The sequence below is a fragment of the Mytilus trossulus genome, chromosome 3 (genome assembly GCF_036588685.1).
Source record: "Mytilus trossulus isolate FHL-02 chromosome 3, PNRI_Mtr1.1.1.hap1, whole genome shotgun sequence".
Classification (NCBI taxonomy): domain Eukaryota; kingdom Metazoa; phylum Mollusca; class Bivalvia; order Mytilida; family Mytilidae; genus Mytilus; species Mytilus trossulus.
Genome location: NC_086375.1, coordinates 48,279,004 through 48,295,617, shown reverse-complemented (window position 1 = coordinate 48,295,617; position 16,614 = coordinate 48,279,004). Strand labels below are relative to the sequence as shown.

The 16,614-nt window shown below is 31.1% G+C and overlaps 1 protein-coding gene across 1 annotated transcript in view; it reads right to left on the bottom strand.

Annotated features, from left to right (window-relative positions):
- Positions 1-476: 476 nt before the first annotated feature.
- LOC134711692 (putative ATP-dependent RNA helicase DHX57) overlaps positions 477-16,614 on the bottom strand; it is a 31,687-nt gene continuing 15,549 nt past the window's right edge. Inside the window, exons 18-27 of the mRNA XM_063572468.1 lie at positions 15,676-15,725; positions 15,181-15,271; positions 12,543-12,638; positions 11,811-11,894; positions 11,331-11,471; positions 10,080-10,194; positions 9,030-9,091; positions 8,571-8,660; positions 3,360-3,500; positions 477-3,095 (exon numbers count right to left, since the gene is read on the bottom strand). Of these exons, the coding sequence (XP_063428538.1) occupies positions 2,952-3,095; positions 3,360-3,500; positions 8,571-8,660; positions 9,030-9,091; positions 10,080-10,194; positions 11,331-11,471; positions 11,811-11,894; positions 12,543-12,638; positions 15,181-15,271; positions 15,676-15,725 (1,014 nt within the window). The 3' untranslated portion in view covers positions 477-2,951. The remainder of the gene's footprint in view (positions 3,096-3,359; positions 3,501-8,570; positions 8,661-9,029; positions 9,092-10,079; positions 10,195-11,330; positions 11,472-11,810; positions 11,895-12,542; positions 12,639-15,180; positions 15,272-15,675; positions 15,726-16,614) is intronic.

Here is a 16,614-nt window from a genome sequence, read left to right as displayed (position 1 = left end):
ACACAGTCCTTTCACTTTCATGGAAAATACATGTGTCCATGTCAGATATCAGTCCAATTAAGGAATGACTGTAATATTTTTTTTCTGTCTATCAAGAAATAACATAAAAAATGTGGTGCACACTGAATAACGCGCGTAGCCGGTTATTTAACAGTGTGCACCACATTTTTTATGTTATTTGTAATAGACAGAACAAATATTACAGTCATATCTTATAATTTAATTCTAAATTCCATTTTAAACCTTAGAAAACCATAAAAAATGTTGATGACGTCACGGTCACATGACTAAATATGTCTATGGGCTGATAACAAAATAACGTTAGCCAACCAGATGATGTGCTACATCCCAAATTAAATTAATAATGTATAAGGAAGATTTTTTTTTAGGACCTCTCATTAATAACTTTTTATCTTTTTTTATATATCAATAATCATACTTTCCAGATACAGTTGTACTAGTAATCAAACAAAACACATATTTCTATTTTTATTTGTCAACAATAGCATTATAAATAAATTTTGTTTTTTTACATATCACAGTGTTAAAATGACATTTACTAGTTATTTATAAATTTAAAACATGTATTCCCAAACTTTTTGTCAACCCTTTCTGCCATATCAATTTTACTTTAAAAAATATATAACATTTGAAACAATCAACTTGATTGCTTTCCTTTCGTTCTAGGTAATTGCAAGGGATCTTTTCACACAAAAAAAAAAATCTTACAATGAAAATGTATCCTAAGTTAAACTTAATTGTTTATGACTTACTAGAACATTTTTGATGATATGAGTTTCTGTAACTAAAAATTCTGAAGGTAAACCTCAACCCAAGAAAAAGTCAAAATTGATATATTTTTTAATGTTCCTAAGTAGTCTATGAGTTATAGTAAAAGATTTATGTCATGGCAAATTCAAGCTATTATGAAGAAGATTTTTTTTTTTTGTTGACAGTCAGATTATGTCATGGCAAATTAAAGTTACCATCAGAAATAAATTTTTGTTGACAGTCAGAAAGACCTACACTCAGGGCAGTTTAGACCTATATGTTTGGTTTGACTTTTGTGTTTACATGTCCATGTTTTTTCTTGTAGTTTATTGTGTTGTTGGGTTACTGTCTCTAGAATCCACTGAGATTTTTGGAGATAGCATAAAAATGCCAATTTTGTGACAATTAAAATAAAGCAACAATACATAAACAAGCAAAAATATATCCTCTCACAATTCTTTTTTACAACTACATAAAAAACATCATAAAAAAACAAACATAAACTAAGCAGCAGTAAAGTAGGATGTTTCATTTACACACATGTATATATCATTTATGGAAGACATTTGATACTTTATTACTAATCATTACAGTGATTATTTATTACACTGACTCTTGATGTCAAATATCAAACAAAAAGGTGCCCATAGAACATAGATGCCCCACTCCCATTATCATTTTCTATGTTCAGTGGACCACAAAATTGGTAATGAAGAAGTAATATATACTCTGAAGTATAAACAAATGTGTTGTGACCATAAGATTCTAATTTTGATTCAGAATTCATCAATAGAAAATTTTACGGATCGTGGATTGCTAAAGTTAATTATGCCAAAAACAATTAAAAAATTATGGCAAAAAAATACAAAATTGACCTTAAAATACAAATAATGTTTACTCAAGAGGTCATAGCTTCATAAATTTTAAAGGAAAGTGCCAGAAAATATAAAAAAAGCACTTATATGCAATCAGACAAAAATTTTATATATATAATATAACAGCTGACTCGTGTAGCTAGCTCTCCTTCAAATAGTAAGGATTGATAATTTATATTTTAAAAAATGCCAATGAATATTCATAATATAATTATATGTAAGTACCCTATAAACAATATTCAAGGGAAAACCCAATTTAAATTTGAACCAAAAAACATTTTAAACATTTCATACCAAAACCAGTCACCTAAAATCATTTACCTTAATTCATAAATTTATGTCATATTGCTGGAGGTCTTTTCCGTGTATTTATGTTCATGGTTTGTGAAATTACATTTCATTCACATTCTATTTTGAGTTATGGTTTTTGGACTGATGTATTTTATTTTGTACTAAATTATGTGGTTGGATGGATTCACAAAAATTGGTACCCTACAAGTAGTCTTAATTTCATAAAGCATAACAAATAAAACTGGTTTTTATGACTAGGCTTGAATATACATGTACAGCAATTGCAAAATTGTTTTCTGTCCTTTTAATTGAACACTGAAAATGTTCAATAATGTCTGCCTTTTTTTAATAATAATCCAAATTTGTAAGGTTCTCAGACTAAAAATAATCTAGGCAGTAACTACTAGTAGTCATTTGTTAATTTTTGTATCCTTGACATTTAGTTTATTTTCTTTTGTTACCAATTCTAACATCTGACTCAGACTTCTTTTAAACTGAGTTTTACTGTGTGTATTGCTGTGTATTTGGTTTTTTTCTACATTGGCTTGAGGTGTAGGGGAGGGTTGAGATCTCAAATAAACATGTTTAACCCTGCCACATTTTGGCACCTGTCCCAAGTCAGAAGCCTTTTGCCTATGACGTCCATTATCACTGAACTTGTACACATTTTTGTTTTTAGGGCCAACTGAAGAACACCTCCGGTGCCAGATTTTCTCTCTGTATTGAAGACCCATTAGTGGCCTTCTGCTGTTTTCTGCTCTTTGGTTGGGAAGTTGTCTCTTTGACACATTCACCATTTCTATTTTCAATTTTATGGTCTTTCTTTATTATCTGTGTTGTTTTAATGAGTTAATGCAGGTGAACAATAGTTTATGCATTACTTATATCATGATATTTCCATAACTAAGCACCAGTAATCAGAGTTCATTCCAAAACCAAACAATTCATATTGTGTTTTATATGTTTCGACAATTCTTTCGGATCCTATTCCTGAGGACTGTAAGGCACATTGTATCACTGAGTTGAAATGAGAGTTACAATAGTATCGATGATTTTACTTCCTTTTGGACAGGTACACAAATCCATGTGTGGATTCTTTATTTTGTCTGTTAATAACTGATCTAACTCTGTCCGTAATTGTCTCACAAGTTCTGCAATCTGAAAATATATAAGTACAAAAATGTATTACAACAACAGACTATATTTGTTATAAGCTATGAGATCATGATTTTTGTTTAAATTCATCAAAAATGGAATTCTGTATTACAGAAAGTACTGTTTACCAAGAAATTTTATAGGAGCAACTTATTTACCAAATTTTTTCCAGTACAAAATCATGCAAAATATAAATTATAGCCAATATGTCGAACTATTTTCATTTCTGTTCAGGTTAAAAAAGAAAATGTTACAAAGAATTGATACCTGATGTGACTGGGCTATAAATTTAATCCACCCATCATCTACAGATAGTACAAAGTTTCCCTTGTCTAAATCTACTGATAATCCGCCTCCAAATAACAACAGTGGATACACATTAACCATAGTACTGTCTCTGATGTATACCTAGTATTACAAGTAATAATGAATAAAAATTTTTGTTAATACATACAATCATGTTCATTCAGAAAGTTACATTCAGTTACTTTTAAATGGGATTTCTATAAAACCAGTGTCAAAGAATCTTCAATAGATATGTATAATAATTAATATAGTCATTACAACTTTTACATTAATGCTAGCAAGACAAATCTTTGTTTGGCTTGCTTGCTTTGCTTGTATCAATGTTTGCCCGAGCATGGCAATTAAAATAGGCGGGGCGTCAGCTTGTATACATCATACTTAAATTTTATTGGACGTTATGTTTGAGGTTAAGGACACTAAATTTTAAAACATCACAGGATGACAAATATAAGGCGCAATCGTAGAAATAGAAGCCAACCAGATGCTCTGCAGGGCGCAGCTTTGTACGACTGCAGAGGTTGAACCCTGAACAGTTGATGCAAGTATGGACACAACATTCAAGCATGGATTCAGCTCTAAATTTGGATTGTGATTAAATAGTTGACACAGCATAGGTTTCTGACACAGAATGAATGTGGTCTAATGAACTTTAAAAAAAAATTTGCCTTTGAGCAATTCACTATGCTGTTGAATATTAATCCTCTCAAAAAAATGTTTGAAGAAATTTCTTTTTATTTATGAAATCTGAAATGAAAAAAATTGACCCCCCCAATTTTTTTTTCACATCCCCCTTTCCCTTATTTCAAAACTGATCTCAATTCAAATTTCTAATGAAGTTTGCAACAATAACTACTCATTTAAATACATCATAAAATATTAAAATGTCAAAAAAGTGCTTGTTATCACTGACAATGATTGAATGGTAAAGATTGTTTTAATCTATCAGTTGGCAGTAAAAGTGAATATACATTGTATATTGTATAAAACAATGATTTAAGTTGATTCAACTACTATTCTGGACAAAGAAAGATAACTCCGATTTAAATCCAATTGGAATTTCTTGCTATTGTACAATATTGTGCAATTAGATATTTCTTGCTATTGTGCAATACTGTGCAATTGAAGATTTCTTGCTATAGCTGAATTTATAACTGTGCAATTGAAAATTTCTTGCTATTGCACAATACTTAATATAATAATTTTGGATCCTGATTTGGACCAACTTGAAAACTGGGCCCATAATCAAAAATCTAAGTACATGTTTAGATTCAGCATATCAAAGAGGCCCAAGAATTCAATTTTTGTTAAAATCAAACTTAGTTTAATTTTGGACCCTTTGGATTTTAATGTAGACCAATTTTAAAAAGGGACCAAAAATTAAGAATCTACATACACAGTTAGATTTGGAATATCAAAGAACCCCAATTATTCAATTTTTGATGAAATCAAACACAGTTTAATTTTGGACCCCAATTTGGGCCAACTTGAAAACTGGGCCAATAATAAAAAAAATCTAAGTACATTTTTAGATTCAGCATATCAAAGAACCCCAAGGAATCAATTTTTGTTAAAATCAAAGTAAGTTTAATTTTGGACCCTTTGGACCTTAATGTAGACCAATTTGAAAACAGGACCAAAAATTAAGAATCTACATACACAGTTAGATTCAGCATATCAAAGAACCCCAATTATTTATTTTTTTATGAAATCAAACAAAGTTTAATTTTGGACCCTTTGGGCCCTTTATTCCTAAACTGTTGGGACCAAAACTTCCAAAATCAATACCAACCTTCCTTTTATGGTCATAAACCTTATGTTCAAATTTCATAGATTTCTATTCATCTATAATACTAAAATTACGAGGTCCAATTTGTCAGCCGTCATCACGTAAAAACGACGAATCAAATAATTCAACTTTATATATAACTAATATGGTACAAAGGTATAGATTAAAAATTACACCACTCCAGGCCCTTTTGTTTTCCACGTAATTAATATTGCCAATAATTAAGAAGTTCCGGGTCGAGTCCGATACCGATACCAATAGTATATTTACCTGTTACATATTACCTTATCTGTACGTTCCGCATCTGACAGGCGCACCACCAAACGGTGTATTCAGGATTAATATGCTATACACACGGTTCATAATCACAGGGAAACGTTGACACTACTAAATTGTCAAATTGTTACCTATTGTAGTGTTTTAATCAGTAAGACTTTCTAAGATAACAATACGAATACTAAAAATCTGTACTGATAATAAGGCGCATAGGTATAGTTTTCAATTTGTTAGCGGGCATGGCGTAAAACAGCAAATCAAAGAATTCAACTTTATTTATAACTTATAAAGGACAATGCTGTTCATTGAAAAATACTCCATTCCAGGACCTTTTGTTTTCCAAATAATTAATATTACCTGATTACCAATAATTGATAAGTTCCAGTTCGACGGGTTCAAACAGAAAGATTTGAAAGCAGAGAAAACTGTGTATCTTATAATCAGCATGACTTTATCAGAATACAAAACTAATACTAAAATAAGGCTTGCGCATAGTTATATACTTTAATTCATTCACGGACCTGCAAAATCACGGGTGTGTTCTAGTAAATACTAAAGTTATGGTGCGAAAACCAAGAAAAATGCTTATTTGGGTCCCTTTTTGGCCCCTAATTCCTACACTGTTGGGACCTAAACTCCCAAAATCAATACCAACCTTTTTTTTGTGGTCATAAACATTGTGTTTAAATTTCATCGATTTCTATTTACTTAAACTAAAGTTATTGTGCTAAAACCAAGAATAATGCTTATTTGGGCCCTTTTTTGGCCCCTAATTCCTAAACTGTTGGAACCCAAACTCCCGAAATCAATCTTGTGGTCATAAACCTTGTGTCAACATTTCATAGATTTCTGTTACCTTAAACTAAAGTTATAGTGCGAAAACCAAGAAAATGCTTATTTGGGCCCTTTTTGGCCCCTAATTCCTAAAATATTGGGACCAAAACTCCCAAAATCAATCCCAACCTTCCTTTTGTTGTCATAATCCTTGTCTTAAAATTTCATAGATTTCTATTCATTTTTACTAAAGTTAGAGTGCGAAAAATAAAAGTATTCGGACGACGACGCCAACTTGATAGCAATATACGAGGAAATTTTTTTCAAATTGTATTTTTTTTTTCTCGCAGATATGCATTTTCATCATCCAACTTTAAAGACTATCGTCAATTACTTTTAGTAAAACAAAATATCTATTCGAAAACACCTACTCTGATTTTGTGATTCATTACATAGGTATTTCAAAGTTTGACTCATATATTTCATCTTTTAGTACTGTGATTTTTTCATGTTATAAAGTCAACCTGTAGCTTTGTTATATAAAAATGATAGAATCTGAAGCGAGAAGATATATCAAATATTCTTTCATTGTACGTTTTCAAGACAGTGTTCATCTTACACACACCCTACATGAACTTAAGAAGGTGCACTCGATTCCCTAATAAAAGGGATAAATTAAGTAGGAGGGGAAATGAATCAATTCATCCCTTTTATTTATTATGTTCATTGTTATTGAATATTGCGCACTTTGGATTAATTTTTGCATGCAAACCTTAAAACTGATTATTCTATGTTGATAGAGAAATAGAGAAGGCGATACATGTTTTCTGTAATATTAACTTTAGTAACAAATTTTTTAAAAGTTAATAGAAACAAATAAAATAACAATTTTCTTCTCAAATACCAAGTGTTTTATTGTAAAAAAACAAACATTTGCATAAGTTTTCAATTTATCTAGATTACATAGTTAAGCAGAACAATTAGATATCAAGTCGACGACATGATTATCTATCAAGTTGGATGAATAAAATGCGTAACCTCTGATTTTTTAAAAATTAACACGGACGGAGAACAAATCAAGCTATATGTTCAGTTATTTCCGTGTCTGCCCTTCCATTATGCGACTCAAGAAAAAAAAAATCAAGAAATTGGTAACAATTGTATCAAAAAGAGAAAATCGAGTGTACCTTCTTGTGTTAGGGTGTGTTTGAGATTACTATTTTGTCTTGAGAACGTACAAAGCAAGAACATTTGATAAATCATTTCGTTTCAGATTCTATCATTTTAATATAGCAAAGCTACAGGTTGACTTTATAACATAAAAAAATCACAGAACTAAAAGATGAAATATATGGTTAAAACTTTGAAATAACAATGTGATGAATCACAAAATCAGAGTAGGTGTGTTCGAATAGCTATTTTGTTTTACTAAAAGTACTAGACGACAGTCTTAAAAGTTGGATGATGAAAATGCATCTCTTGGAGAAATTTTGGCTTCCATTTCTACGATTGCGCTTTATATTTGTCATCCTGTGATGTTTTAAAATTTAGTGTCCTTAACCTCAAACATAACGTCCAATAAAATTTAAGTATGATTTATACAAGCTGAAGCCCCGCCTATCTTAATTGCCATGCTTGAGCAAACATTGATACAAGCAAAGCAAGCAAGCCAAACAAAAGATTTGTCTTGCTAGCATTAATGTAAAAGCTGTAAGAAAGAGAGAAACTAAAGTGAGCAAGCAAGAAACATACAACATAAAACCCCATGAAATTGTTCCCACTAACTCAAATTTTGATGATCATTGAACTCATCCTAGATACTGAAGAGACTTCAATTTTGTTTGAAATTTTGATGAATGGCAATCCAAATTTGAAGAGGATATGATGACAAAATAAAAAGAAGCTAACAACAGTTTGACAAGTGTTTATACATCAATGGCTTTTGAATTTAAACATGAGAATTCCTGATGAAGGGAAATCCAGAAAAGTGCTTCCAACACATCAAATTAATTTCATTATCCATTTCAAGTGTTTCTGATTAACGAAATTTGGGCAAGGTTTTTAAAAAATGAAAGCTTCATTCAAATTATAAGTAGATCTGAACAAAAACCAAGAAACTATCATGACGGTAAGAATTAATAATAGATATTTCATCAAGTCTCCTTCTCCAAAAAACGATATCTGATTCATTTTTCTGATCGAGCTCATCTTAGTTTTTGATGAGTTGAAGCCTCCATCTATTTGAAAAGGATCTATAAATGAATCAATGAAACCTAGTGTAGTTTCTCATTTTCTTAAAACAATTTGTTAGGAATGTGTGATTTATTTATACATACCTTAGATGTCTTGACCATTTCATGATATACCAAGTAAGGACTCTCATAGTACCTCACTTGAAAGTTGACAGATGAAGGATGGATATGTATCTAGAAAAAAACAAAATATGTTTCCTAAGAAATATCAGTGTCACTTGAAAACATACAGCAAAAACAATTCACAAATATTCACAACACATCAACATTTCATAATTTACTAATCTTAAAAAACAACACATTTCTAACTGATCAAAAGTTCTTTGCATCAAAGATTACAATTTCTTGAGAGAAAAATCTGTCGGAGGAATATGTAATAAAAAGCTATAAATAATTCTACATAAATGTATTTGTAGAAATTAACAACATTGGACTTGATGCAGAATGTTTGCTTAAATAATGCAAGGAAACAGGTACATGTATTAGACATTTTAAAAACATCTACCCAAAACATATGTTTTATAGCTTTCATCAAATACTCACAAAGCCATCAGACTTAGTCTTAAATCTCAGCTCCTCTGGTTTTGGAAATTTAGAAACAGCACCTTTAATGAAGATAATGTTAGTTACAACATACAGGTTACATTTTTAATAATTAATTCAAAATATATAATTTTACAGTATAACATTAGATGATGTTTCATTAAGACATAGACACTGTCACTCATAAAATAAATTATGCAGCTATCTTGTCAATGACTGGCCCTGCTAACTGTGGAATTGACAGCAGACCTCATCCAATCAAAACTGGCATTACAGTCATATTACATTAGAATCATCAATCACCAAAAAACCCACTATAACCTGTTGTGGATGTCCTAGTGTCAGCCAAGCTTGCTGGGTTTTTTTCATAAGTGAAGTTAACTTCTCTTCATCTTTCTTCAGATTATAGAATGAAATTCAAAACAATGTGGCTGTGGCCATTGATTGACACATTAAATTCATCCATTGACTAGGACAGTTTAGGTGAACAATGTTATGTAACGACCACTGATCACTATGCACTTTTAAAAGACTCTTAAACTATGGGGTCACCAAAGGTTCTCAACACCTAAATAAAGTAATTCAAAAAATTAATAAGAAATAACACGATGTTCAAAACATAAAGATTATTCCTGGTTAATTTTTCGAATTATTTTATAATTAAAGAGTTTGGTGACCCCACAGTTTAAATGTCTATCGTAGGTACGTCGTTACAGACAAACGTTCAAGTAAATTGTCCCAGTCAATGGATGAATTTAATCCGTCAATCAATATCCACAGCCACACTGTTTTGAATTTTATTCAATAAATTAAATTTGTTTAGACATTAGTTCTTCAAATAACCCTGAAAGTCAATCACAACTTGTCCACAATCAAAGTGATTTGCAAGTTATGATAAAGTGTCTTACTATAATGGGACAAGAAGAACACATTCTCACTAGACAGGTTTTTGTTTAATATAGGCAACCTTCATAGCAGGTTTGACTATAAATATATTGAAATCTTGATTTTCTTGTATAAAACACTTGAAATTAATATGTTACTATTTACCTGCACTACTCTGATTAAATTTGGACTGAGGTGTCATGACTTGTACAACATTAGGGTAAAGTGCTCCAACCAGGATAGCTGATACCAGTTTCAGATTTTTTAAATTGATGTTAGCCTGTTAATATATATAAACATTGGTTAATGTTACAGACATCACTATAATGATAATATCATTGATACATACTTTTAATATACCAATTTTATAAAATGGGTTTCTACTCTATGACTGACCTTGAATTGCACCACTTTACTTAATGGAGCTTGTTAAACAATCATATTTGTTCTCTCCAGTCAAATAATTTCTGTTATAATGATAAGAAAAAATTCTGAATAAATGTTTCATTACCTTCAAGGTATTTACAATCAATAAAACTACCTATCAATTCACTGTTCAATAAAGAATTGTAGATTACTTCTGATTCAGATGTTAGATAAAAAGTAGGCAGAACATTATATGAATCCTGATAGAATGATAAAATAGTCATAGACATTCTGCAAACTATTTTTAAATGCTATAAAGAGAAAATAAGCTAACTTTTTGGAGAAAATAACACTCCAATGTCATAACTTATCAAATACTTTAACCTCATAACTTATCAATGATAGACTAATCCTCAGAAAAACTACAACAGCTAGTGTTAAATGTACTGAACAGGATAGGTAGACTTGGGCAATCTACAGCTTGCTATATTGACAGACATCTGTCTTTTGTTGAAGATTGTATGTCAAACTCTAGATGTCTTCCTTTTTTGTGTCATGTGGTTAATGTGTTAGTAATAGGAAGTAATGGTATGAGTGTCAATGAGACAACTCTCCATCCAATTCACAATCTATAAAAGTAAACCATTTAGGTCAAGGTTCAGCCTTCAACTTAGAGCTTTGACTCACACCGAACAGCAAGCTATAAAGGCCCCAAAAATTACTAATGTAAAAACATTCAAAAGGAAAAAACAACAGTCTAATGGTAAACAGTGGTTTCATTTTTTTTCTGGGTATCAATTTTTTGTTGATTGCTGAAAACTTGCATATTCCATGATATTTGATATCCTGGTTATGCCAAACACTGTATACAAAAGCCTATTAAAAATATGGTATACCTCTACCCACGAAACAAACAAAAAATGGTATCCAACGAATTATGATGAATCTACAGTATACCCAATCTCTAATTTTACAATACTACTTTTCTAGAAACAAAAATTTACTTTGTATATAAAGGGTAAAAAACAATAAGCCTAATTCATGTCATACCTCTTCCCCTGTGAGTTCTATAACACCATCACCACCATGACGTCTGGCAGCTCTTTCTACATCTCTGAATGTTATTCCTTCTCTTACAAATCCTATATCTGATAACAGTTCTACAAATTGTTGTTTCAAGCTAACCAACATCTGAAAAAGAAATATCTAATACTTGATCATTTTTGTAATATTATTATTCTATATTCCACTTGGGTAAAAAAAAATCTTGCAAAATAAGTATTAGAAAACCTTGTAAAATTTCACCAATGAAATTATACAACTACATGTAGTTGTATTCAGTATTCCTCCAAAAATGTTTTCTTTAAAAAATAAAATTGGTTTTAAATATAAAAACAAAAACTTTATATATCATTTAAATTTAACCTTAATGATGTCTTCAGCACAGAGGCCTCAAAATGACAACAAAATCATAGCTTTACTACCACAATTAGGCATAAATTTCAAATTGCACTTATTATTATAATATACCTGCAAAGATTTCTGTGAGAGGAAATTATCTTGGCAAAATAAGTAAGCTTCTCTACCACCTATTTGCTTTGCTCTAAGCCAGCCCTACAACATTATCATGATTACACTAAATATGAATAAATTCTACTAAATATTACAAAAGTAAAAATTAAGTTTGTTTAAAACCCTAAAAGACATGCATAAAAAAAGTCAACATATTACAATCAAGTTCAACAAGATAATATTTGGATCTGTGTTGAAGACCATTCTTTGACCTATAATGGCCTTTTACAAGTTTTGACTTGGATGGAGAGTTGTATCATTGGCACTCTTACCACATCTTCTTATATCTAGAATATGCATAAAGGTTTAAAATTTTCTTTTTTCATAGGTTTATTTTTATAAATGAGTGAGGTGTAAGTGGTGTAATGTTCAACATTTTAGGGATATTATTGTAAATCTTTAATTTTTTTTTATCAACAGCAAATCAATATACAGCAAAATGTCTTGAACACAAATGAAAAAGCAATATCAACCGAAGAATTTGAACAAAATGTACAGATTGAAATATGTAGAACTTCCTAAACATGAATATTTTTTAAATATCTTTTATATGCTTTATAAGATACTTTGACTCTCTGTTTTGGTAAACAAATCATGGGTCAGCTATTAATCAAAGTCTACTTCAATTGATAGCACAATTTACCTTCCAAAACAAGGAGGAAAGTTATTGTGGTACAGTATCTTGCTTACCTGATAGCCATTTAGCATTGTCAAATGGTCAGAATTTCCTACAGCAAACTCCAGCTTCTTTTGTGTTGCTTCAAATTTCTTACCAAATGGTGAAACCTTCAAGGTCATATAAATTATGAATACATGTATAAATATGTATTTTAATGTTGCTTAGTCTTATACCATTCAATTTGAGTAGAAATATTATTATAACTTTTTGAGTTTTGGATGGATAAAATACTCAAAAATTTAAAAAAAGGAGACACTGGTCAAGATAGATAAAAAGAAATAATAGATATTCAACTAAACACTGATATAAAACTAGAGGCTCTAAAGAGCCTGTGTCGCTCACCTTGGTCTATGTCAATATTAAACAAAGGACACAGATGGATTCATGACAAAATTGTGTTTTGGTGATAGTGATGTGTTTGTAGATCTCACTTTACTAAACATTCTTGCTGCTTACAATTATCTGTATCTATAATGAACTTGGTCCAGTTAGTTTCAGTGGAAAATGAAAGTGAAAAGGAGTAGGTTCGATAAGGCCCTAAATTGGCCCCCTTTTTTAGCCTAAATTTCATTTTGGGATTTATTGACTAATACCACAATGAATAATAGCTAGTATAGTGACAAGAAAGAAAATAAGTCTTTTTATTGCAAAATTACGTTCCTGCGTATTATAGAGGATGTCACAAATAGTACTGATTTTGATTTTCTACGAAAAAACAAGGAAAATGGGTAAATTCCCAATAGATATTTGGACGGGAAACATGGAGCTCATACGTCGACAAAAAAGATCTTGGACAAGAATGTTTGTAAAGACATTTAACATGTTTAGCTTGAATATCAAGGTTGTCGACGGCTGCGCTCTATGTTTCCTGATCCTAAATTTGGCTGAAATCCTGCCGATTTTGTTGAATTTTACCAAAATGCCTTACTTTGACCTAACTCGGATGTTAAAATCAACGCTTTAAAATAAAACTATGACAAAAATTGTTCTATAAAACTTTCTCACATGTATTAAGGTCAAATTGAAACATTTTTTATCTTGTAACATTGAACTCATTAATTGGGGCCAAATATGACCCTTACCGAACTTACTCCTTTACCTATTTTATAAAAAATGTTAAAAATTGACTATAAAAGGCAATAACTCCTTAGGAGGTCAATTGACCATTTTGGTCATATTAACTTATTTGTAAATCTTACTCAGCTGAACATTATTGCTGTTTACAGTTTATCTCTATCTACTGTGGATTCATTTATTTTCGTGGGTACCAATTTTCGTGGATTATGGAAAAACTGCAAGTTCATGGATATTTAATTTCGTGGTTTTGCGGAAGTCTAGTTACAAGCCTATAGAAAATTTGTTATTCGTTGAACATTTAATTTCTTGGTTCACCAGTACCCACGAAAGCCACGAAAATTGGTATCCCACGAATTATAATGAATCCACAGTATAATAATATTCAAGATATTGACCAAAAACAGCAAAATTTCCTTACAATTACCAATTCAAGGGCATCAACCTAACAAAGGGTTGTCCGATTCATCAGAAAAATTTAGAGCAGATAGATCTTGACCTGAATAACAATTTTATCCCTTGTCAGATTTGCTCTAAATGCTTTGGTTTTTGAGTTATAAGCCCAAACTGCATTTTACCCCTATGTTCTATTTTTAAGCCATGGCAGCCATCTTGGATGGTTGGCCGGGTCATCAGACACATTTTTCAAACTAGATACCCCAATGATGATTGTGGCCAAGTTTGGTTAAATTTGGCCCATTAGTTTTAGAGAAGAAGATTTTTCTAAAAGATTACTAAGATCTACGAAAAATGGTTAAAAATTGACTATAAAGGGCAATAACTCAAAAAGGGGTCAACTGACCATTTCGGTCATGTTGACTCATTTGTAAATCTTACTTTGCTGAACATTATTGCTGTTTACAATTTATCTTTATCTATAATAATATTCAAGATATTAACCAAAAACAGCAAAATTTCCTTAAAATTACTAATTCAGGGCAGCAACCTAACAACAGGTTGTCCGATTCATCTGAAAATTTCAGGGCAGATATATCTTGACCTGAATAACAATTTTACCCCAGTCAGATTTGCTCTAAATGCTTTGGTTTTTGAGTTATAAGCCAAAAACTGCATTTTACCCCTATGTTCTATTTTTAGCCATGGCAGCCATCTTGGATGGTTGGCAGGGTCACCTGACACATTTTTTAAACTAGATACCCCAATGATGATTGTGGCCAAGTTTGGTTAAATTTGGCCCAGTAGTTTCAGAGGAGAAGATTTTTGTAAAAGTTAACAACGACAGGCGACGGACGACGACGACGACGGACGCCAAGTGATGAGAAACGCTCACTTGGCCATTCGGGCCAGGTGAGCTAAAAAGTCATATCTATCCCTGAAATGAACAATATCTATTAATTCTGGTTATGATTACAGGCTACAACCATAAGAGAATTAAAATTTCATAAACAGTTCCATTATTGAAATTTCTTTATCCATTTTTCCTATTTTAATTTTATTATTATAAATTAAATCATCTATTGATAACTGCTTCAGACAAACAAAAAATGCAGAATTAAATATGGAGATAAACAACTTTGTTTTGCCAGACATATATTATATGATATGTAAACTTACAAATGGTGATTTGAAACTGAGTGATGCTGCAATGGTCAGTGCAGGGTCTAAACATCTGAATATGGCACCAAATAACATCAATTTTCCTATTCTACAATAAACAACAATGATATGATAAGCATGGCATGAAAGAATCAATTCTTGAAAAACAAATGAATCAATTTCCTAAATGTTTCACCTATTCGTACTCAAGTTAACAAAAAAAATTGTTTGTGCCAATCAGTGGTCCTTGAACTCAAATAAATATAGTGAAATGTATCTGTAACTAGTCTAACTTTATCAAATCAATTGATAATGAGGTAAATTTTAAATTGTTTTACAAATTTCCACTACTAACTTACCTTACATCTACAGGTAAAGATCCTAGATGATAGCCCAATGGTGTCAACTCCTACAAATATTTACACTAATAACTTACCTTACATCTACAGGTAAAGATCCTAGATGATAGCCCAATGGTGTCAACTACTACAAATATTTACACTAATAACTTACCTTACATCTACAGGTAAAGATCCTAGATGATAGCCCAATGGTGTCAACTCCTACAAATATATACACTAATAACTTACCTTACATCTACAGGTAAAGATCCTAGATGATAGCCCAATGGTGTCTACTCCTACAAATATTTACACTAATAACTTACCTTACATCTACAGGTAAAGATCCTAGATGATAGCCCAATGGTGTCTACTCCTACAAATATTTACACTAATAACTTACCTTACATCTACAGGTAAAGATCCTAGATGAAAGCCCAATGGTGTCTACTCCTACAAATATTTACACTAATAACTTACCTTACATCTACAGGTAAAGATCCTAGATGAAAGCCCAATGGTGTCTACTCCTACAAATATTTACACTAATAACTTACCTTACATCTACAGGTAAAGATCCTAGATGATAGCCCAATGGTGTCTACTCCTACAAATATTTACACTAATAACTTACCTTACATCTACAGGTAAAGATCCTAGATGACAGCCCAATGGTGTCAACTACTACAAATATTTACACTAATAACTTACCTTACATCTACAGGTAAAGATCCTAGATGATAGCCCAATGGTGTCTACTCCTACAAATATTTACACTAATAACTTACCTTACATCTACAGGTAAAGATCCTAGATGAAAGCCCAATGGTGTTAACTCCCACAAATATTTACACTAATAACTTACCTTACATCTACAGGTAAAGATCCTAGATGAAAGCCCAATGGTGTTAACTCCCACAAATATTTACACTAATAACTTACCTTACATCTACAGGTAAAGATCCTAGATGATAGCCCAATGGTGTCAACTCCTACAAATATTAAAAATGTAAACATTCTGATTCATTGAGGTATAACTTTACAATACTGAACTTTTTCATCCTGTATATATATAGTATAATGTGTACCACATTCTATTTCAAGAATCTTT